This window comes from Pan paniscus, chromosome 11 (genome assembly GCF_029289425.2).
Source record: "Pan paniscus chromosome 11, NHGRI_mPanPan1-v2.0_pri, whole genome shotgun sequence".
NCBI lineage: Eukaryota > Metazoa > Chordata > Mammalia > Primates > Hominidae > Pan > Pan paniscus.
Genome location: NC_073260.2, coordinates 56,997,906 through 57,020,187, shown reverse-complemented (window position 1 = coordinate 57,020,187; position 22,282 = coordinate 56,997,906). Strand labels below are relative to the sequence as shown.

At 40.1% G+C, this 22,282-nt stretch overlaps 1 protein-coding gene across 2 annotated transcripts in view; it reads left to right on the top strand.

Moving 5' to 3' along the window:
- LOC117978678 (monofunctional C1-tetrahydrofolate synthase, mitochondrial-like) overlaps window positions 1-21,166 on the top strand; it is a 120,194-nt gene extending 99,028 nt beyond the window's left edge. The window contains exon 4 of one of the 2 annotated variants that reach the window (XM_034951660.3): window positions 19,249-21,166. In XM_034951660.3, the coding sequence (XP_034807551.3) occupies window positions 19,249-19,344 (96 nt within the window). In that variant the 3' untranslated portion in view covers window positions 19,345-21,166. The remainder of the gene's footprint in view (window positions 1-19,248) is intronic. The other variant, XM_055091850.1, reaches the window with a different exon arrangement.
- Window positions 21,167-22,282: the final 1,116 nt, after the last annotated feature.

The following is a 22,282-nucleotide window of genomic DNA, read 5'->3' as shown; positions in this document are numbered from 1 at the left end:
GGAAACGGGAATATCATCACGTAAAAACTAGACAGAAGCATTCTCAGAAACTTCTTTGCTATGTTTGCATTCAACTCACAGACTTGAACATTCCCTTTCATAGAGCAGTGTTCAAACACTCTTTTTGTGAAATCTGCATATGGACAGTTGCAGCGATTTGAGACCTACAGTGAAAAACGAATTCTTTTCACATAAAAAGTGGACAGAAGCATTCTCAGAAACTACTTTGTGATGTGTGTACTCAACTTACAGAGGTAAACATTTTCTTTGATATAGCAGTTTTGAAACACTGTTCTTGTAGACTTCACAAGTGGATATTAGGACAGCTTTGAGTATTTCGTTAGAAATGGGAATAACTTCACATAAAAACTAGACAGAAGCACTCTCAGAAACTTCTTTGTGATGCTTGCATTCACGTCACTGAGTTGAACATTCCTTTTCATAGATCAGTTTGGAAACACTCTTTTTGTAGAATCTGTAAGTGGAAACTTGGAGCGCTTTGAGGTCTATGGTGAGAAAGGAAATATCTTCCCATAAAAACTAGACAGAAGAATTCTCAGAAACTTCTTTGTGATGTGTGTACTCAACTCACAGAGTTCATCTTTTCTTTAGATAGAGCAGTTTTGAAAAACACTTTTTGCAGCATTTGCAAGTGGATATATGGATAGCTTTGAGGATTTCGTTGGAAACGGGAATATCTTCACATAAAAACCAGACAGAAGCATTCTCAGAAACCACTTTGTGATGTTTGCATTCAACTGTCAGAGTTGAACATTCCTTTTCATACAGAAGTTTTGAAACACTCTTTTTTTTTGTAACTGGTGGTGGACATTTGGAGCGCTTTGAGGCCTATGGTGAAAAACGAAATATCCTCACATAAAAACTAGACAGAAACATTCTCAGATACTTCTTTGTGATGTGTGCACTCAACTCACAGAGTTTAACCTTTCTTTTGATACATCAGTTTTGAAACACTCTTTTTGTAGGATCTGCAAGTGGATATTTGGATAGATTTGAAGCTTTCGTTGGAAACGGGAATATTTTCACATAAAAACTAGACAGAAGAATTCTCAGAAACTTCTTTGTGGTGCTTGCAATCAACTCACTGAGTTGAACACTGTTTTTCATAGAGCAGTTTTGAAACACTCTTTTTGTAGAATCTGTAAGTGGAAACTTGGAGCACTTTGAGGCGTATGGTGAAAAACGAAATATCTTCCCATAAAAACTAGACAGAAGAATTTTCAGAAACGTCCTTGTGATGTGTGTACTGAACTCACAGAGTTCATCCTTTCTTTTGATACAGCAGGTTTGAAACACTCTGTTTGTACAATCTGCAAGTGGATATTTGGATAGCATTGAGGCTTTCGTCGGAAACGGGTATATCTTCACATAAAAACTAGACAGAAGCATTCTCAGAAACTTCTTTGTGATGTTTGCATTCAACTCACTGAGTTGAACATTCCTTTTCATAGAGCAGTTGTGAAACACTCTTTTTATAGAATCTGTAAGTGGACATTTTTAGCGCTTAGAGGCCTATGATGAAAAAGGAAATATCTTCGCATAAAAACTAGACAGAAGAATTATCAGAAACTTCCTTGTGATGTGTGTACTCAACTCACAGAGTTGAACTCTTCTATTGATAGAGCAGTTTTGAAACACTCTTATTGTAGAATCTGTAAGGGAATATTTGGATAGCTTTGAGGATTTCGTTGGAAACGGGGTTTTCTTCACAGAAAAACCAGACAGAAGCATTCTCAGAATCTACTTTGTGAAGTTTGCGTTCAACTCACAGAGTTCAACATTCCTTTTCATAGGGAAGTTTTGAAACACTCTTTTTATAGTATCTTCAAGTGGACATTTGGAGAGCTTTGAGGCCTATGGTGAAAAACGAAATATCCTCACATAAAAACTAGACAGAAGCATTCTCAGAAACTTCTTTGTGATGTGTGTTCTCAACTCTCAGACTTTAACCTTTCTTTTGATACAGCAGGTTTGAAACACACTTGCTGTGGAATCTGCAAGTGGATATCTGGATAGTTTTGAGGATTTTGTTGGAAAAGGGAATACCTTCACGTAAAAACAAGACAGAAGAATTCTCAGAAACTTTTTTGGTACGTTTGCATTCAACTCACAAACCTGAACATTCCCTTTCATAGAGCAGTTTTCAAACACTCTTTTTGTGAAATCTGCAAGTGGACATTTGAAGAGATTTGGGACCTATGGTGAAAAACGGAATGTCTTCCCATAAAAAGTGGACAGAAGCATTCCCAGAAACTAGTTTGTGATGTGTGTACTCAACTTACAGATTTGAACCTTTCTTTTGATAGAGCAGTTTTGAAACACTCTTTTTGTAGAATCTGCAAGTGCATATTTGGATAGCTTTCAGGATTTCTTTGGAAACGGGAATATCTTCATATAAAATCTAGACAGAAGCATTCTCAGAAACATCTTTAGGATGTTTGCATTCAAGTCACAGAGTTGAACATTCCTGTTCATAGAGCAGGTTTGAAACACTCTTTTTGTAGTATGTGGAAGTGGACGTTTTGATCGCTTTGAGGCTTATGGTGAAAAAGGAAATATCTTCCCATAAAAACAAGGAAGAAACATTCTCATAAACTTGTTTGTGATGTGTGTACTCAACTCACAGAATTTAACCTTTCTTTTGATAGAGCAGTTTTGAAACACTCTTTTTGTAGAATCTGCAGTGGATATTTGGATAGCTTTGAGGATTTTGTTGGAAACGGGAATACCTTCATATAAAATCTAGACAGAAGTATACTCAGAAACATCTCTGTGATATTTGCATTCAAGTCACAGAGTTGAACATTGTCTTTCATAGAGCAGATTTGAAACACACTTTTTGTAGTATGTGGAACTGGTCATTTGGAGCGCTTTGTGGCCTATGGTGAAAAACGAAACATCTTCCCATAAAAACTACACAGAAGCATTCTCAGAAACAAGTTTGTGATGTGTGTACTCAACTAATAGAGTTGAATCTTTCTTTTGATAGAGCAGTTTTGAAACACTCTTTTTGTAGAATCTGTAAGTGGATATTTGGATAGCTTTGAGGATTTCATTGGAAATGGGAATATCTTCATATAAAATCTAGACAGAAGCATTCTCAGAAACATCTTTGTGATGTATGCATTCAAGTCAGAGAGTTGAACATTCCCTTTCACAGAGCAGGTTTGAAACACACTTTTTGTAGTATCCGGAAGAGGACATTTGGATCGCTTTGAGGCCTATGGTGAAAAAGGAAATATCTTCCCATAAAAACTAGACAGAAGCATTCTCAGAAACTAGTTTGTGACGTGTGTACTCAAATAACAGAGTTGAACCTTTCGTAAGATAGAGTACTTTTGAAACACTCTTTTTGTAAAATCTGCAAGTGGATATTTGGATAGCTTTGAGAATTTCGTTGGAAACGGGAATATCTTCCTATAAAATCTGGACAGAAGCATTCTCAGAAACATCTCTGTGATGTTTGCATTCAAGTCACAGAGTTGAATATTCCCTTTCATAGAGCAGGTTTGAAACACTCTTTTTGTAGTATCTGGAAGTGCACATTTGGAGCGCTTTTAGGCCTATGGTGAAAAAGGGAATATCTTCCCATAAACACTAGACAGAAGCATCCTTATAAACCAGTTGGTGATGTGTGTACTCAACTAACAGAGTTGAACCTTTCATTTGAAACAGCAGTTTTGAAACACTCTCTTTGTGGAATCTGCAAGTGAATATTTGGATAGCTTTGAGAATTTCGTTGGAAACAGGAATATCTTCATATAAAATCTACACAGAAGCATTCTCAGAAACTTCTTTGTGATGTTTGCATTCAAGTCACAGAGTGGAAAATTCCCTTTCATAGAGCAGGTTTGAAACACTGATTTTGTAGTATCTGGAACTGGCCATTGGAGCGCTTTGTGGCCTATTGTGAAAAAGGAAATATCTTCCGATAAAAACTAGACAGAAGCATTCTCAGAAAAATGTGAAGGATGTGTTTACTCAACTAACAGAGTTGAACCTTTCTGTTGACAGAGCAGTTTTGAAACACTCTTTTTGTAGAATCTGCAAGTGCATATTTGGATAGCTTTGAGGATTTCGTTGGAAACATGAACATCTTCATATAAAAAGTAGACAGAAACATTCTGAGAAACTTCTTTGTGATGTTTGCTTTCAAGTCACAGAGTGGACCATTTCCTTTCATAGAGCAGGTTTGAAACACTCTTTTTGTAGTATCTGGAACTGGACATTTGGAGCGCTTTGAGGCTTATGGTGAAAAAGGAAATATCTTCCCATAAAAACTAGACAGAAGCATTCTCAGAAACTTCTTTGTGATGTGTGTACTCAACTAACAGAGTTGAACCTTGCTTTTCATAAAGCAGTTTTGAAACACTCTTTTTGTAGAATCTCCAAGTGGATATTTGGATAGCTTTGAGGATTTCCTTGGAAACGGGAACATCTTCATATAAAAAGTGGACAGAAGCATTCATAGAAACTTCTTTTTGATGTTTGCATTCAAGTCACAGAGTTGAACACTTCCTTTCATAAAGCAGGTTTGAAAAACTCCTTTTCTGGTGTCTGTAAGTGGACATTTGGAGCGCTTTGAGGCCTATGCCGAAAAAGGAAATATCTTCCCATAAAAACTAGACAGGAAAATTCTCAGAAACTTGTTTAAGATGTGTGTACTCAACTAACTGACTTGAAGCTTTCTTTTGATAGAGCAGTTTTGAAACACTCTTATTGTAGAATCTGCAAGTGGATATTTGGATAGCTTTGAGGATTTCGTTGGAAACGGGAATATCTTCATATAAAATCTAGAGAGATGCATTACCAGAAACTTCTTTGAGATGTTTGCATTCAAGTCACAGAGTTGAACATTCCCTTTCATAGAGCAGGTCTGAAACACTGATTTTGTAGTATCTGGAACTGGACATTTGGAGCGCTTTGTGGACTATGGTGAAAAAGGAAATATCTTCCCATGAAAACTAGACATAAGCATTCTCAGAAACAAGTTTGTGATGTGTGTACTCAAGTAACGGAGTTGAACTTTCTTTTGATAGAGCAGTTTTGAAACACTCTTTTTGTGGAATCAGCAAGTGGATATTTGCATAGTTAGAGGGTTTCATTGGAAACAGGAATATCTTCATATAAAATATAGACAGAAGCATTCTCAGAAACATCTCCGTGATGTTTGCATTCAAGTCACAGAGTTGAACATTCCCTTACATAGAGCAGGTTTGAAACACTCTTTTTGTAGTATCAGTAAGTGGATGTTTGGATCGCTTTGAGGCTTACGGTGAAAAAGGAAACATCTTCCCATAAAAACTAGACAGAAACATTCTCATAAACTTGTTTGTGATGTGTGTACTCAACTAACAGAGTTGAACATTTCTTTTGATAGAGCAGTTTTGAAATGCTTTTTTGTAGAATCTGCATGTGGATATTTGGATAGCTTTCAGGGTTTCGTTGGAAATGGGAATATCTTCATAGAAAATCTAGACAGAAGCATTCTCAGAAACAACTCTGTGATGTTTACATTCAAGACACAGAGTTGAACATTCCCTTTCTTAGAGCAGGTTTGAAACAATCCTTTTGTAGTATCTGGAAGTGCACATTTGGAGCGTTTTGAGGCCTATGGTAAAAAAGGAAATATCTTCCCATAAAAACTAGACAGAAGGATTCTCAGAAACTTGTTTGTGATGTGTGTACTCAACTAACAGAGTTGAACCTTTCTTTTGATAGAGCAGTTTTGAAACACTCTTTTTGTAGAATCTGCAAGTGGATATTTGGACAGCTTTGAGGATTTCATTGGAAACGGGAATATCTTCATATAAAAAGTGGACGGAAGCATTGTCAGAAACTTCTTTGTGATGTTTGCATTCAGGTCACAGAGTTGAAAATTCCCTTTCATAGAGCAGGTTTGAAACACTCTTTTTGTAGTATCTGGAAGTGGACATTTGGAGCGCTTTGAGGACTATCGTAAAAAGGAAATATCTTCACGTAAAAACTAGACAGAAGCATTCTCAGAAACTTGTTTGTGATGTGTGTACTCAACTAACAGAGTTGAACCTTTCTTTTGATAGAGCAGTTTTGAAACACTCTTTTTGTAGAATCTGTTAAGTCGATATTTGGATGGCTTCGAGGATTTTGTTGGAAACGGGAATATCTTCACATAAAATCTAGTCAGAAGCATTCTCAGAAACTTCTTTGGGATGTCTGCATTCAAGTCACATCATTGAACATTCCCTTTCATAGAGCAGTTTTGAAACACTCTTTTTGTAGTATCTGGAAATGGACATTTGGATTGCTTTGAGTCCTATGGTGAAAAAGGAAATATCTTCCCATAAAAACTAGACAGAAGCATCCTCAGAAACTTGTTTGTGATTTGTGTAGTCAACTAACAGAGTTGAACCTTTCTTTTGATAGAGCAGTTTTGAAACACTCTTTGTGTAGAATCTGCAAGTGGATATTTGGATAGCTTTGAGGATTTTGTTGGCAACGGGAATATCTTCATATAAAAAGTGGACAGAAGCATTCTCAGAAACTTCTTTGTGATGTTTGCATTCAGGTCAGAGAGTTGAACATTCCCTTTCATAGAGCAGGTTTGAAACACACTTTTTATAGTATCTGGAAGTGGACATTTGGAGCGCTTTGAGGCCTATGGTGAAAAAGGAACTATCTTCCCATAAAAACTAGACAGAAGCATTCTCAGAAACTTTTTTGTGATGTGTGAACTCAACTAACAAGGTTGAACCTTTCTTTTGATAGAGTAGTTTTGAAACACGCTTTTTGTAGAATCTGCAAGTGGATATTTCGATAGCTTTGAGGATTTCGTTGGAAACGGGAATATCTTCCTATAAAATCTAGACAGAAGCATTCTCAGAAACATCTTTGGGATGTTTGCATTCAAATCACAGAGTTGAATGTTACCTTTCATAGAGCAGGTTTGAAACACCCTTTTTGTAGTATCTGGAATTGGACATTTGGATCGCTTTGAGGCCTATGGTGAAAAAGGAAATAACTTCCCATAAAAACTAGACAGAAGCATTCTCAGAAACATATTTGTGATGTGTGTACTCAACTAGGAGAGTTGAACCTTTCTTTTGATAGAGCAGTTTTGAAACACTCTTTTTGTAGAATCTGCAAGTGGATATTTGGATAGCTTTGAGGTTTTCGTTGGAAACGGGAATATCTTCAGATAAAATCTAGACAGAAGCATTATCAGAAACGTCTTTGTGATGTTTGCATTCAAGTCACAAAGTTGAACATCCCCTTTCATAGAGCAGGTTTGAAACACTCTTTTTGTAGTATCTGCAACTGGACATTTGGAGCGCTTTGTGGACTATGTTGAAAAAGGAAATATCTTCCCATAAAAACCAGACAGAAGCATTCTCAGAAACTTGTTTGTGATGGGTGTACTCAACTGACAGAGTTGAACCTTTCTTTTGATAGAGCAGTTTTGAAACACTCTTTTTGTAGAATCTGCATGTGGATATTTGGATAGCTTTGAGGATTTCGTTGGAAACGGGAATATCTTCATATAAAATCTAGACAGAAGCATTCTCAGAAACATCTCTGTGATGTTTGAATTGAAGTCACAGAGTTGAACATTCCCTTTCATAGAGCAGGTTTGAAACACCGTTTTTGTAGTATCTGGAAGTGCACATTTGGAGCGCATTGAGGCCTAAGGTGAAAAAGGAAATATCTTCCCATAAAAACTAGACAGAAGCATTCTCAGAAACTTGTTTAGGATGTGTGTACTCAACTAGCAGAGTTGAAACTTTCTTTTGATAGAGCAAAACAGTAAATTGAAGTTTAAAATAATTGTAACAATTGCATCTTATATATCAGGTGAGATTTCATAGTTTGGTTCAAGTAGTTTTCAAGTGACAAATTTTCAAGTTTTTAAGTTTTCAAGAGTTGTGCAACTTCATCAGCCAGAAATCAAGCAAAACGCTAGATAAGTAGCAGCAGGTGCAGGATTCTTGATATTGAAACTTTTAGGACTTTTCTCCTTCAGGATTCCAATGTTGTACATTTTATTTCCAGAATAACCCCTATGCATAGGATAAAGTAGTTTCACATGTTTGATTTTTCTAATTAGTTATTTGGGTCTCAAAATGTCCAGTTTATCAAAAAATCTTGTGCTGTGTACTGGGGACCATCTACTATAGCCTGATCATTGAATTTTTCAAGAACCTAAGGGGTTCCCTAAGTCTAAGGAAGACAATCAGTGTCTACAAGTCAGGAGGAGAAGGGGAAAGGGCATTCTAATCATTGCTTTGTTTTCATTGATTCTGTTGCTGCTTTCTTGCCATTGAAACTACTCTTGCAGTCTGCTAATGATTAACCTTTGCCACCAGGATGCCCTTTCTGTTTGAGATCCCTCAATCTTCATGTTGATCCATAAAAAGACTTCAAAGTTACAACTATTTTTTTTAGTTCCCAGACTAACAAAAATAATCTAGCTTTTTGTCTTGACTACCAACCGCTCTGGATTTTTTTTTTTTTTGAGATGGAGTCTCGCCCTGTCACCCAGGCTAGAGTGCAGTGGTGTGATCTTGGCTCACATAACCTCCACCTCCTAGGTTCAAGCAATTCTCCTATCTCAGCCTCCGAAGAATCTGGGACTATAGGCACACACCACCATGCCCGGCTAATTTGTGTATTTTCAGTAGAGATGGGGTTTCACCATGTTGGTCATGCTGCTCTTGAACTCCTGACCTCAGGTGATCCATCTGCCTTGGCCTCCCAAAGTGCTAGGATTACAGGCATGAGCCACCATGCCCGGCCCACTCTGGATTTAAGGACAGTTCTTCCTTCAATCAGCCGCCAAAGAGTCCTGATTCCTGATTCTAATTAAGAAGTTTAACTTGGTATTCTATTTCTGATGGAAGGATGGCTGAAAGAAGGGAGACTCAAACAACAGATGAAGGCAAAATACTCTGTACTGAATTTTCAATGTAATCTTAAATTCTTTGTTTAATTGAGATGACCCAAATTCTTTTTTTTTTTTTTTTTGATACGCAGTCTTGCTCTGTTGCCCAGGCTAAAGTGCAGTGGCATGCTCTTGGTTCACTGCAACCTCCACCTCCCGGGTTCACACCATTCTCCTGCCTCAGCCTCCCAAGTAGCAGGGACTACAGGTGCCCGCCGCCACACCTGGCTAACTTTTTGTATTTTTAGTGGAGACTGAGATGACCCAAATTCTTAACTGCCTCATAAATACTGTTAATATATTGAAAGTTTTGCCCTAGCCTTTTATTAAAGTCAGCTATATAGAAAAAGTTTCTCCTATCTTGAAATGTATTATTAAAGACATCATCCCCAATAATATTCCATATTCTCTGTTTAGGAACCCCAATTGTTTTCAAATTCAAGAATTCAGAGAAATCTACTTGTTACAAAAGAGTAGAATGGATAATGGGCACCACATCCTGAAGTGTATTTTAATAAAAATTCATGTAAGATGGTTCAAAATTTCATTAACTACTTTATATAAAAAGAAATGCCTGGGAGAATTCTGTTTCTAGCAGAGTGGCAGACTGATGCCTTGAACAACCCTCTTATTACAAAACGGAATACTCCACATGAAAACAAATCTTTTCAAATGCATTGTTAAGCTGTGAAGAGAATAACGAAAGTTCTAAGAAACCAAAATCTAAATGAAAACACAAGTCCAGGCAGGCACTGAAAACCTAAAAAAAAAAAACAAAAAACTGAAGAGGCCAATTGTTGGCAAGCATGTGGAACAGCAGGAACTCTTTAAGCTGCTGCTGGTGGCGGAGGCCAAGCCACTGTGCTCCCAGAACACAACACAGAAGCCTCCACACTGAAGCAGACCACAGGTGCCCTGGAGTCTCCACTCCACCCAGGGATCCTCCAGCAGAAGTGGGTGTGCCCCTGCATACCTGCAAGTCCCATATCCAGACCTACTGTTCAGGGCCATGGGATAACAGCCAAAAATAGGAAATCATTTCACTCATCAATGGAAAAATGGTGACACAGTCATATAATGGAACTCAACAATGACGATAAATCAATGTCTGCCATAGACAAGAACATGGATGTGTTCTGTAATACTGAACCAAAGAAGCCAGGCTAAATAGAATGTGTTGTATTTTATAGAAGTCAAAACCAGGCAGAACAAATCTACATCAGGAACTGGGAAAGTAGCTATTTTGTGGGTTGGGGCAGCAGTGCCTGGGAGAGGCCACAGGTCAAGGCTACTGCTTGGTCCAGCGCGTGGCAGCCTGGTGTGCTACAGTTCATCTAGATACACACTTATGATTCGGGCACTCTTCTGTATGTACATTAACATTTCAATAAAAAGCTTATTAAAACATTAAAGCTTTCAGAAAAATCCACATTGCTTCAGTAGAAATTAGCACATTAACGTTTAAAAAATACATGTATATGGTGGGGGAAAAAATAGTTCAAAAGAGTATCCAATGAAAAGTTTAAGAGGGAGTGATGCCAGCAAGGGGCTGATCAATAGCCCCTTGCACTCATCCCCTGACAAAGACAGCCAAAGCAGCAAACAGCTATATTTTGATGAAAGTCACTAAAGGAGAGCCCCAGAGTGCATCAAGGAGTAGCAGAAATCCAGTAGAGCCTGGAAAACAGGACGGTCACATAAAGGAGGGAAGGAAACATCTGGCCCCCACCACCCATTCCCCCAGAGGGATCAGCCTGAAGCAGAAGGGATGTCTCCCTGCAGGGATAAGGAAGCAAGAGGGGCCCAGTAGCCCCAGCACTCCCCTCAGAGAAGGAACTGACATTGTGCCCCACCCCCATGGACCAGCTGCTGCTGCAACATGCCCTCCTGGACCTGGACCACTTCGGGAGCATGTCCCACCCAGGGTGAGCAGCCACCGCACCCTTCTTCCATCCTCAGGCTTTGTTGCTCTATATCACACCCACCTAGTGGCCCACCACCCCCGAGCCGCTGTTACACTGTCTTAGGCCATTTAGTGTGGCTGTAACAGAATACTTGAGACTCGGGGTAACTTATTTTATAAAAAAGGTTTATTTGGCTCACCCTGCTTGTGTCTGAAAAGTCCGAGATCGGGCAGCACAACTGGCGAGGGTCTTGTGCTGCTTCATCTCATGGGGAAAGTGGAAGGCGAAACAGGTGTATGCAAGGGGCTCACATGGCAAGAGAGGAAACACAAGAGTCTAGGAACCTGAACTCACTCTGATAACAATCCACTCCTGGTAACTAATCCAGTCCCATGAAAAGGCATTAATCTATTCATAAAGGATCTGCCCTGTGACCCAAATAACTCCCACTAGGCCCCACCTCCCACACCACCACATTTGGAATCAAATTTCAAATGGATGAAATTTCAAATGGCTGGTGGGAACAAATGATGTCCACATCACAGCATACACCTCACCTGCGGGGCCACGCTGCTGTGCCCCTCCCCTCCCAGCTGCCATTGCGCCCTGCCCCTTGGAGCCTGAGCTGACTTGGTGCCCTGCTTTCCAGGGAATCAGTGTCTTGGCCAGTCTAAGCAGTCACACCCCCCACTGCACGAGAGCTGAAGCACTGCCCTGCTTCACAGGGAATCAGTGTCTTGGCTGAGCTGAGCAGCCACACCTGCCAGGGATGAGCCAACATGGCACCCCCATATCCCAGGAAAATGGCATTGGCTGAACTGGGGTACCTTGCCCTTCAGGACAAACAACTGTAGAACCCTGCTTCCTTGGAACTGGACTAGCCCTGGAGAATCTGAGTTGCCCAGGCACCTGCTTCCCCAGGGAGAGAAGTAGTTGCTGCACTGGTTCCTGCCCCTGAGGGCCCAAGCCACAGTAGTGCTCCACCATTCTGGGGTCCTTGCTGATGATGTGCCTGGCCTTTCAGAGACTGAGATGCTGCTGTGTCCCACCACTGCAGGGTCCAGAGTCACTATCATGTCACTCCCATGTCCAGAGTCACTCCCATCCCCTGGGAGTTTACTTCTTAAACTCTTCGCAAAAACAGAGTGAGAGGAAATAATTCCAAACACATTTTACCAGGCCAGTATCACCTTAATACCTAAGCCAAACCAAAACACACACACACACACACACACACACACACACACCAAACAAAAACTACAGGTCAATTTCTCCAATAAATTAAATACTGATGCAAACATCCTAAAAAAATTTTAGCAAATAGAATTCAACAACACATCAAAAACATTATACATCGTGTTTAAGTGGGATTTATCCCTGGCATGCAAGGCTGGTTTAAAATATGTAAATCAATCAATGTGATATATCACATTAACAAAATGAAAGATAAAATGACATGGTCACCTCAATTGATGCAGTAAAAGCATTTAACAAAGTTTAGCAACCTTTCTTGATAAAACCTCTTAATAGTTTATGTATAGAAGGAAAGTTCCTCAACATAATAAACACCATTTATGAAAAACCCACAGTCTAATCATAGTTAGTGGGGAACAACTAAAGCTTTTCCACTAAGATTGAGTACAAGATAGGGATGGCCAGCCTCATCACTTTTATTCAATAGAGTACTTGCAAGAGCAATCAGATGAGAAAAAAAAGGCAACTAAATTAAAGAAGTAAAATTATCTCTATTTGCAGATGACAAGATCCTTTACGTAAAAAACTCCAAAGATTCCACAAAAAACTGTGAGAACTACTAAATCAATTCAGTTAAGCTGCAAGGTATAAACTCAACATATAAAAATCAGTTGCATTTCTGTATACAAATAACCTAGCTGATGAAGCAATCAAGAAAATAATCTCATTTACAATAGCATCAAAGAAAACCAAAAACTTAGGGATAAATTTAACCAAGAAGGTGAGAGATGTGTACACTTAAAAACCATAAAACATTGATGAAAGAAATTTAGACATGAACAAATGAAAAGACACCCTATGTTTATGGATCAGAAGAATTAATATTGTTAAAATATTCACACTACCCAAAGCAAATATACAGATTTAACACAATCCTCATCAAAGTTCTGATGACATTCTTCACAGAACAGAATAAAGCAATCCTGGCCAGGTACAGTGGCTCACGCCTGTAATTCCAGCACTTTGGGAGACCACAGCGGGTGGATCATGAGGTCAGGAGTTGGAGACCAGCCCGGCCAACATAGTGAAACCCTGTCTCTACTAAAACTACAAAAATTGGCTGGGCATAGTGGCATGTGCCTGTAGTCCCAGCTACCTGGGAGGCTGAGGCAGAAGAATTGCTTGAATCCAGGAGGCAGAGGTTTTAGTGAGCCGAGATTATGCCACTGCACTCCAGCTTGGGTGACAGAGTGAGACTTCACCTCAAAAAAAAAAAAAAAGAAAAGAAAAGAAAAAACAATCCTGAAACTCATATGGAACCACAAAAAACCCCAAACAGCCAACAGATAACTGTGAAAGAAAAAGTTGGAGGCATCACACCTCTTGATTTAAAATTGTATTACAAAGCTATAGTAATCAAAACAGTATGGTGCTGGCATAAAAACAAAAAAATAGACCAATGGAACATAACAGAGACCTTTGAAATAAATCCAAACATATACTGTCAACTAATTTTTGACAAGGGCAAACAAGACAACACAATGGTAAAAAAGATAGTCTCTTCACTAATAGGATTTTCACATGCAAAAGAATAAAATTGGACCCTGATCATACATCATACACAAAAATCAACTCAAAACAGATACAAGACCAAAGACCCATTTAAGACCTGAAACCATAAAACTCCTAGAAGAAAACATAGGGGGAAAGCCTCTTGACATTGGCCTTAGCAATAATTTTTCGGATATCGCACCACAAGCCAGGCTACAAATGTAAACATAAACAAGGAGGACTGCATCAAACTAAAAAGCTTCTGCACAGCAAAGGAACAACCAACAAAATGAAAGGGGAACCTACAGACTGGAAGAAATATTTGCAAACCACATATCTGATAAAGTGTTAATATCCAAAAATCAGTAAAGAACTCTTACAACTTAATAGCAGAAAAACAACCCAGTTGAAAAATGGGCCAAATAGGAAATGACCAATAGGAAATGGGGAGATGTACATTAAAATAATACAAAGTAGCAGACACGTAGAATGAACAAGTTAGAGATCTAGTGTACATCATGAGGGCTATAGTTAATAAAAATATATTGTCTTTGGGATTTTTGTTAAATAAGTAGATTTTAGCTGTTCCTGTCACACAAACAAAAATCTAACTATGTGAGATGGTAGCTATGTTAATTTGCTTCACTATAGTAACCAGTTTACTATCTATATGTATCCTTTAAGATCATGTTGTCAACCTCAAATATATAAAATAAAATTTATTTTAAAAAAGAAAAGTTTTCCTTCAATCCAGAAAGAACCACTATTGCCACTTTTTGGTGTTCCATTCCAAAATATCCCACAAATATACAATTGTTCAATCAAATTTAACATTAGACTTTATACTTGAACATTCAAAGTATGTAAGAAATTATAGAAAAGTGTCTGTGTGACTCCCTGTCTGTAGAGCACAGGCTTCATCTCCACTAACATACACACGACCAGTACCTTATACAGAGAGTCCTTGTTTGTCTTTAGTCTGACACCATGGGCGAGCCTGAGTTGGCCCGTGGTCCACATTCCTGACCAGGTGTCTTTCTCACCCACTGGTTTCAACAAAGATGTTACTGGGTTATAGAAGGCTGGGATGGAAACAGGATACCAAGTTCGCATGAAGACAATATGTGAAAAGAGGTAATTTACTTTAATGTTTTCAAAAGAAGATTCATATCCATATTGTGAAGAAACAAAGAACAAAACCTTCACTCCAAACTTCTCTACCTGGCTGCAAAGTATTTGAAGGGAAAGCTCGCTAAGGAAACTATTCTCATAGATCACAGAACTGTTACTGGGTGTGGCCAGGGGACTGCAGACACAAGGCAAATGGGCACACTGCATAAGACTGGGAGATCTAAGGCTGGAGCTGCTCAACTCCCTGGAGACCTGACTCCAACCTCTTGTCACACTGGCTAGAAGTCAAGCATGAATGGTAACACCCTGCCCTGAACACTACTTAAGACACTCACCGCTCATCCGCAGCTTATCCTCAAAGCTACCCTGGAAAGCTCCTTCTGGAGCTCAGAGTGCTCTCTTGATCTGCCCCCTTATCCCACTGACAGTTCGAATCACATCTTCAAATTTGGCCACTTCCAAGGCAGAATTAAACATTCCCTACAGGTATAGCAAGATAAAAACACACACACACAAAATCATATACTTTATGCTTTACTTCTTACTTCAAACATACATCCTTGATTAAAGAACAAAAACAACTCACTGAAGGGTGATAAAATAATCAAAATGTATTTGCCCCTGAAAGTGGAATTACTACCTCAAAAAGAATACAACTCTTTCATTTTCCCCAAAATAATCATGTGAGTTCATGGGCATGCTCATCACCGCTGTCTGTGTGGAAGAGAAGATCGAAGAGGGATTTACTGGACTGAATTGGCCTAGGAAGCCTTTGCTGGCATCTCTCAGACTGGACTGCAGCCCAGATCCTTTTACTCAGATGCATGCACTTAGAACATGAAAACAGTAAGATAAACGCCGGTGGTATTATTACCTTATATTGCAAGAACATTTTATGACTTCCTAACTCTGTGTTTTCAATAGAAACATCCCCACTAATGAAATTGTCAATAAATGCTGCTCAAACCACCCTCCCCAAATACTGAAAAACAGTACATCCATTTCTCTGTACCCTTGCCAAGTTGTCTGCAAATGCTTTGTCGATTTTTCTACTGAGTTAGACAAACTTCTGATTTTTTTCCCTTTCTTAACACCAATTTAAAAAGTAGGAAACAAAACCTAGTGGATAAAATGACATATTTTCAATATGAGTTCTGTAGCAGTCTCACGTGGAAGTCAGGAGTAACAGCCTCAATTCCTAAATAGCTGTTTACCACTGCTTTTTTGAGCATATTTAAGTAATACAGAATATAAAGGAGCAAACAAAATATGAAGTTTATAAAAGATTTCAAACACTTTTCTAAAAATATGAGGCCCACATTTTAGAGGTATTTCATTCCTTTTCTCAAACAATATGGACATTTATAAATATGAGAATATATAGATATACAGACCTTAATAAATGAAGTGTTCTTGAAAATTTTATATGGAAAACCAGTTAGCTTTAATTTCTTCACAATTTTTATGGATTTATCCAGATCAAGGACAACTCCTGTGGCAGCTATCTGAAAATCAGGCTAACAGGAGCCCCAAAATTTGAAAATAGGAATAATATTAGCAAGAGAAAAACTTCAATTCTATGTGACACAATAAATTACCAAAGTGAATTTTACTTACAATTAGTTAAGAAAAACAAGAGAGACCATCTGAACTTGCAAGCCAGTGGTTTGACAAAAGCAATCCAAAACTTTAAAGTTGGTAAGCCAAACTAACAAGGGTGACTTGAGGCCAGGCACAGTGGCTCATACCTGTAATCCCAGCACTTTGGGAGGCCAAGGCAGGTGGATCACCGGAGGTCAGAAGTTTGAAACCAGTCTGGCCAACATGGTGAAATTCCATCTCTACTAAAAATACAAAAATTAGCTCGGCATGATGGGGCATACCTGTAATCCCAGCTACTCGGGAGGCCAAGGCAGGAGAACCACTTAAACCCAGGAGGCAGAGGTTGCAGCGAGCCAAGATCGTGCCACTGCACTCCAGCCTGGAAGACAGAGTGCAACTCTGTCTCAAAAAAAAAAAAAAAAAAAAAAAGAAAGAAAGAAAAAAAAGGCTACTTGAGTACTTTCCTGAGAGTGATTTCAGAGGAATGTAATTTTACTATAATGATTTATTTGGAACGAAATGGAAAAGAAAAATACAGTTGCAATGTTTAGGAAATTAAAATTTGGACCTCCAGGTAAGATTCCATCTGCTCATTATTCTGCTTTCTTCTCTGTTAAATGGGACCAGTAAACCCTGCCCTGCCTGACTGGTCAAATGAAAATGGAGTGAACAGACTGCTACCCCAGCACAGCTGCAGGGAGTCTTGTGTCTGGGTGGTCTCTGACGGCTCCTCATAACCTCATATAGTGCTTAGCAAATGGTGAGCACTGCTTAAATACTTGCTTAGATAAATAAATACAAAAGATGCATAAAAATAGGAAATGTACCATTATAATTCTTCCACCTCCCCTCCTCTAATCCCACACCCTACTGAAAAGGATGTACAAAGATTAAAAGCAAAGGGAAATTTACTTTATATTAATAAAAATGAGTAATTTTCAACTTAAAGTCTCATGTACATAATAACCCACATTCAGGATATATTTCTCAAACCAATCTGTAAAAGAAATCGTCCAAGATAGTTACCATTATGCCACTGACAGACTGTATTGCCAAGAAACCAGTTCCCTGTGGAGTGATAGGGTCTTACAGGAAAAGGAAAAAAAGAAATATAGCAAACCAGAAATTTTAGATTCTAGTTTAACATACTGGATATGGACATTTAGATTTGGATATAGATGTACATATATACTCCAAACCACCTCCCCGCTCCCAGAAAAGAGAAGCATCTTAGGAGTGGAATTTTATGAAAGGAAAAGCACAAAGCTAAAATAACACAGCCTGTAAAGTTTAATCTCGGCAATAGGCAAGTTATTGTAATCATATTTTACCCCAAAAGGCTGCTCCACAATGCATGTGCTGTGGGGTATACTTTAGAAGCCTTTGTCTTCCATTGTGGTCTTCGATATAATACAGCAGGATGGTCTGAAACCTCCTTCACCCTACAGAAAATATGATTGGATCTTGGGACTTGAGGATTTTCTTATACCAGCGATGTTTCTTCAGACGCATCTGAGGGGGATGAGAGGGTAAGATGATTGATGGAGGGGAAATCCACAGAGCCTCAGGCACCAAATACGCAGCAAAGGGACCCACCTGCACGTGTCCAACATTTCCCTCACTGTTGCCCAAGCCACCCAGGATAATGGGGTAATGGGGGTCAAAGTTCTGCACAAATTCACAGGGAACATTTTCAATCTCAACGCAGACATACATCCCAGGTCAAAAACCCTCATACTGAACTCTGGCTTCATCATCTTGATCTTCAAATTCTACGTGATTCAGCTGTACATGATGGGGTGGGGGGGAAAACCTGTATGCTGTTATTTGTAATAAACATAGGATTAACATGAACAAATGAGCAATTTCTAAGTAAAGGAACTGTGGACAGAATTATGTAGGCTTTATCCTATTAAAAATACTACACATTTGGCCGGGTACAGTGGCTCATGCCTGTAATCCCAGCACTTTGGGAGGCTGAGGCAGGCAGATCACATGAGGTCAGGAGTTTGAAACCAGCCTCGCCAACATGGTGAAACCCCGTCTCTACTAAAAATACCAAAATCAGCTGGGCATGGTGGTGCGTGCCTGTAGTCCCAACTACTTAGGAGGCAGAGGTGAGAGAATCGCTTGAACCTGGGAGACGGAGGTTGCAGTGAGCCAAGATCGTGCCACTGCACTCCAGCCTGGGCAATAGAGTGAGATTCCATCTCAAAAAACAAACAAACAAACAAAAAAACCTACACATTTTACCTCTACAGTCTGTTCAGAATATGTCCCAACCATTTTCTTCTCTCCTGCTCCAAGGGACAGCAAATGTAGATAACTGTGGAGCCCTGCGTGCTCGAACATTGGAAACATCCCCAGTCCACACTTTCTTTCCTTCCTCTCCAAATAATTCTTTCACACTTTTCCCTTGTCTTCAAACACCCACCACCACCCTCACCTTCACTCAGCTGATGGCTGTTTCCTGATTCACTCCAAAACCAAAAGAACCTCTACGGTCAACCCTCTACCAGGGTTTCCTCCCATATCCAGCCTTATCAGAGCTCTGACCTGCCCCATAGAGGAGCTATGTGTGGCTATTTAAATTAAAATTAATTACAATTACATAATATTTAAAATGCAGTTCCTCAATCCCACTAGTCACACTGGAAGTGGTCCATATCAACCTGTGGCCAGTGTTACAATATTGGGAAGCACAGACGTGCATCTCCATGATCACAGAAAGTTCTACGGGCAGCTCAGGCACAGATGATTTGTCCATGCCTCTACTCAGGGCCACACATCACTTGCTCACTAGACACCATCCACTCTTCCTGGACTTTATTCCAACAGCTCTTCCCTCTGTTCTCTCTCTCATCTCAAAACCTTTTGATTCCACTTCTTCCACCAAAAACTGCTTCATTTCTCTGCTTCTCTCTGCAGCAAAACCCCACAAAAGTTTTCCACAGTTGCAGCCTCCAGTTCCTCTGCTCCCATTCTCCTACATCCATGAAAATCGGTGCTTGCCAAGATCGCTGAAGGCCTCCACGCTGAAGGACTCCTCCAGTGGTCAACTCTGCCTTTACCATAGTTAACACTGCAGCGGGATCTGAACAGTGCTTCGCCTCCATGTACAACTGGACTCCTGCATGCCTGCATGCTCACACTGCTTCTCCCTCTCCCTCCTAGGCACTGCTCAGGCCTCACGGCCGCAATCGCCCCATCTCGCCCATGCCAGTCTTGCTCCTCCCAGTCACTCTGCACTCACTCCCCGGCCACCTCACAGAGTTAAGTGGCATCTACATGCTGAGGGCTGTACATCTAAGTCCCTGGCCAGACCTGTCTCTCCAGACTTGACACTCCGCTTGTCTGCATGTTACCCAGCCGAAACAAACATCATCTTCCCAAAACTGCATCTGCAGACAGTTTCCTATCTAACCTGAAACAACCCATCCTTCCAGGAACTTCCAGTCGCCATCCTCATTTCCTCTCACACGCCCCACATTCAGTCCACCAGGAAATCCTACTGACCCAGCTTCCAAATAAACTCTATCCGGGTTTGACTCTTTGTCTCATCTCCACTGCCAGCCCTCTGGTTTGTGCCACCGGACTGATCTCTACCGGACTGATGTCTTGGCAGAGTGATCTGATTACCTGAATGTCTCTCCTCTGCTCAAAACCCTCCAAGGACTCCCATTTCAGAGTGAAACATTCAGTCTTTTCCAATGGCCCACAGGGCTCTAGGTAATTTTAAATTGTAAATGGTGTGAAGCAGAAACTTCAGAGTTAGCCTAGTCATGCCTTTCAAAGGGCAACACAGACTAGCAACCACTAAGCTAATGCCTAATCAGGAAACAGTCCTTTGACTAGATGAAGATCTACGATGAAACTCCACTTCACAAATCATATACCTAATCTGTTCCACCTTACACAGGCACTCCTGACCTCACTAACAAGACGCAACTCAGATGCTCACCATAAACTGTACACACGTTTCTGTGTCTGTCTCCTTCAGAGTCAGATCACCGCCTCCAGCAACCTGCTCAGCACCCCCAGGCAGGAGGGCCACACCATCTCCCTTTATCTCCACACCTGACCTTATACTCCACATGTCCTTCTGAACTCTGACCAGGATGAGTTTTCAGAGCACTTCCCCTGGGAGCTCTGCTGTGTCCATAAGCCACACGGGCCACTGATCACCTGCCATTCAAATCAGGGAGCAGCGATCGGAATAGGCTGCATTGGCTTGCACTGAAATAAACACACTGTCTCAGATCACTACATTGTAAAAGTCTCAAAAGTAGAGACCATGTCTCAGTCACTTTGGTTTCCTAATTCTTGTTACAAAACAGGTATGGATCTTTTTCTGGTGATCTTCTGACTATAGAAACAATGAGCTCACTGCATGAATAAACACACTCACATGCATCTACCCAGGAGTCCAAATGAAAGGCACAGAAGCAGGATAGGAAGCAGGGACCCAAAGAAAGTCAGGGATTCCTGCACTATGTGATAGTCTTGACAAGGGGCTGAGAGGAACTGAGGTTTCTCACCTGCGCTTCTTTCTGCATTTCTCCTTTAAGATCAAAATATGTGCTTTCTCCTTCATCATATTCCGCATCAAACATCTCCTTCAATTTTCTCTTCTTATCCAAATGCTTTTTCTTGGCACTTTCTTCTTCATCGGGGTCAATTTCTTCCTTGTTTCTCTATATCTTCATTCTTAAATTTCCAGAAGAAAAAATTTTGTGTATGTTAATGAAGGTCTTTTCCTTAAACATTACATTTTTTAAAGTTCTATTTAAACAAAAATGTTAGCAAAAATCTGTTATCATTATCAATAAAACAAAACAAAACACAACATAACCTTTGTCTCTGAATAACATGGTACTGCTACAGGAAATTGTTACATCTGCATTACAATTAGCTGCTATTCCTTAAGCTGGCTGGGAACACAAACTAGAATAAAAATAACAGACATGTCCCTCACCCAGATGCTCCCAGACTCTGTTCTAAAGAAATATTAGGGAGAACAGGGACTTCATTCTTTTAAATGACACTTAAATTTAAAGAGGAGAATGATGGCAATGGTTGAATGTAAGTCTGAGAAGCTAAGACTTCTGTGAGTGAAAAATCACAGTGGTCTTGGCAAATGACTATGGCAAGAAACGGTAGTAACTGTCGTCCAAAACTTAATAAGTAAACAAGAAAGCTTCTCTTTGGTCCCCACATCCCCACCCTTTAGGAAGGAATCTATCCATCCAGTCTGCAATCTTCACACATCACAAGTAAGATTTGCATTTCTCAATGTGGGCCTCTCTCAGAACACAATGACCAAGAACAGCCAGCTACGACAAAGTCATACCTGAGTGTCGGGGCCCGATTTTCCCTTGTGCATGTCCCGTTTCCAAGTCTTCAAAGTCACCGTAGAGCTCCTCTGGGAAAAGAACACCCAAAGGCTGCTCTGTGAGCCAGGCATGCATGTGCTGCTGGCCCCACCCATGACAGGCCCACAATGCGCTCCACCTTCCAAGCCTCATTCTTACTGTTCCCGTCACTAGACACACAGGCAAAACTTTGCACTAGGGAATGCTTCGTAAAACAGTTAGTATTTCATCATCTGTTTAGGCAAACTAAATGGACCCAATCCACATTTCCGCACTTCATGTCAAAAATCCCAATCTCAATTTTTCCAGTATAGATAATGGACACTCTTTCGTTTTTTTTTTTTTTTTTTTTTTGAGACAGAGTCTCACTCTGTCACTCAAGCTGGAGTGCAGTGGCACGATCTCAGCTCACTGCAACCTCTGCCTCCCTGGTTCAAGCAATTCTACTGCCTCAGTCTCCCGAGTAGCTGGGATTATAGGCACCCACCACCAGGCCTGGCTAATTTTTGTATTTTTAGTAGAGATGGGATTTCACCATATTGGCCAGGCTGGTCTCAAACTCCTGACCTCGTGATCTGCCCTCCTCAGCC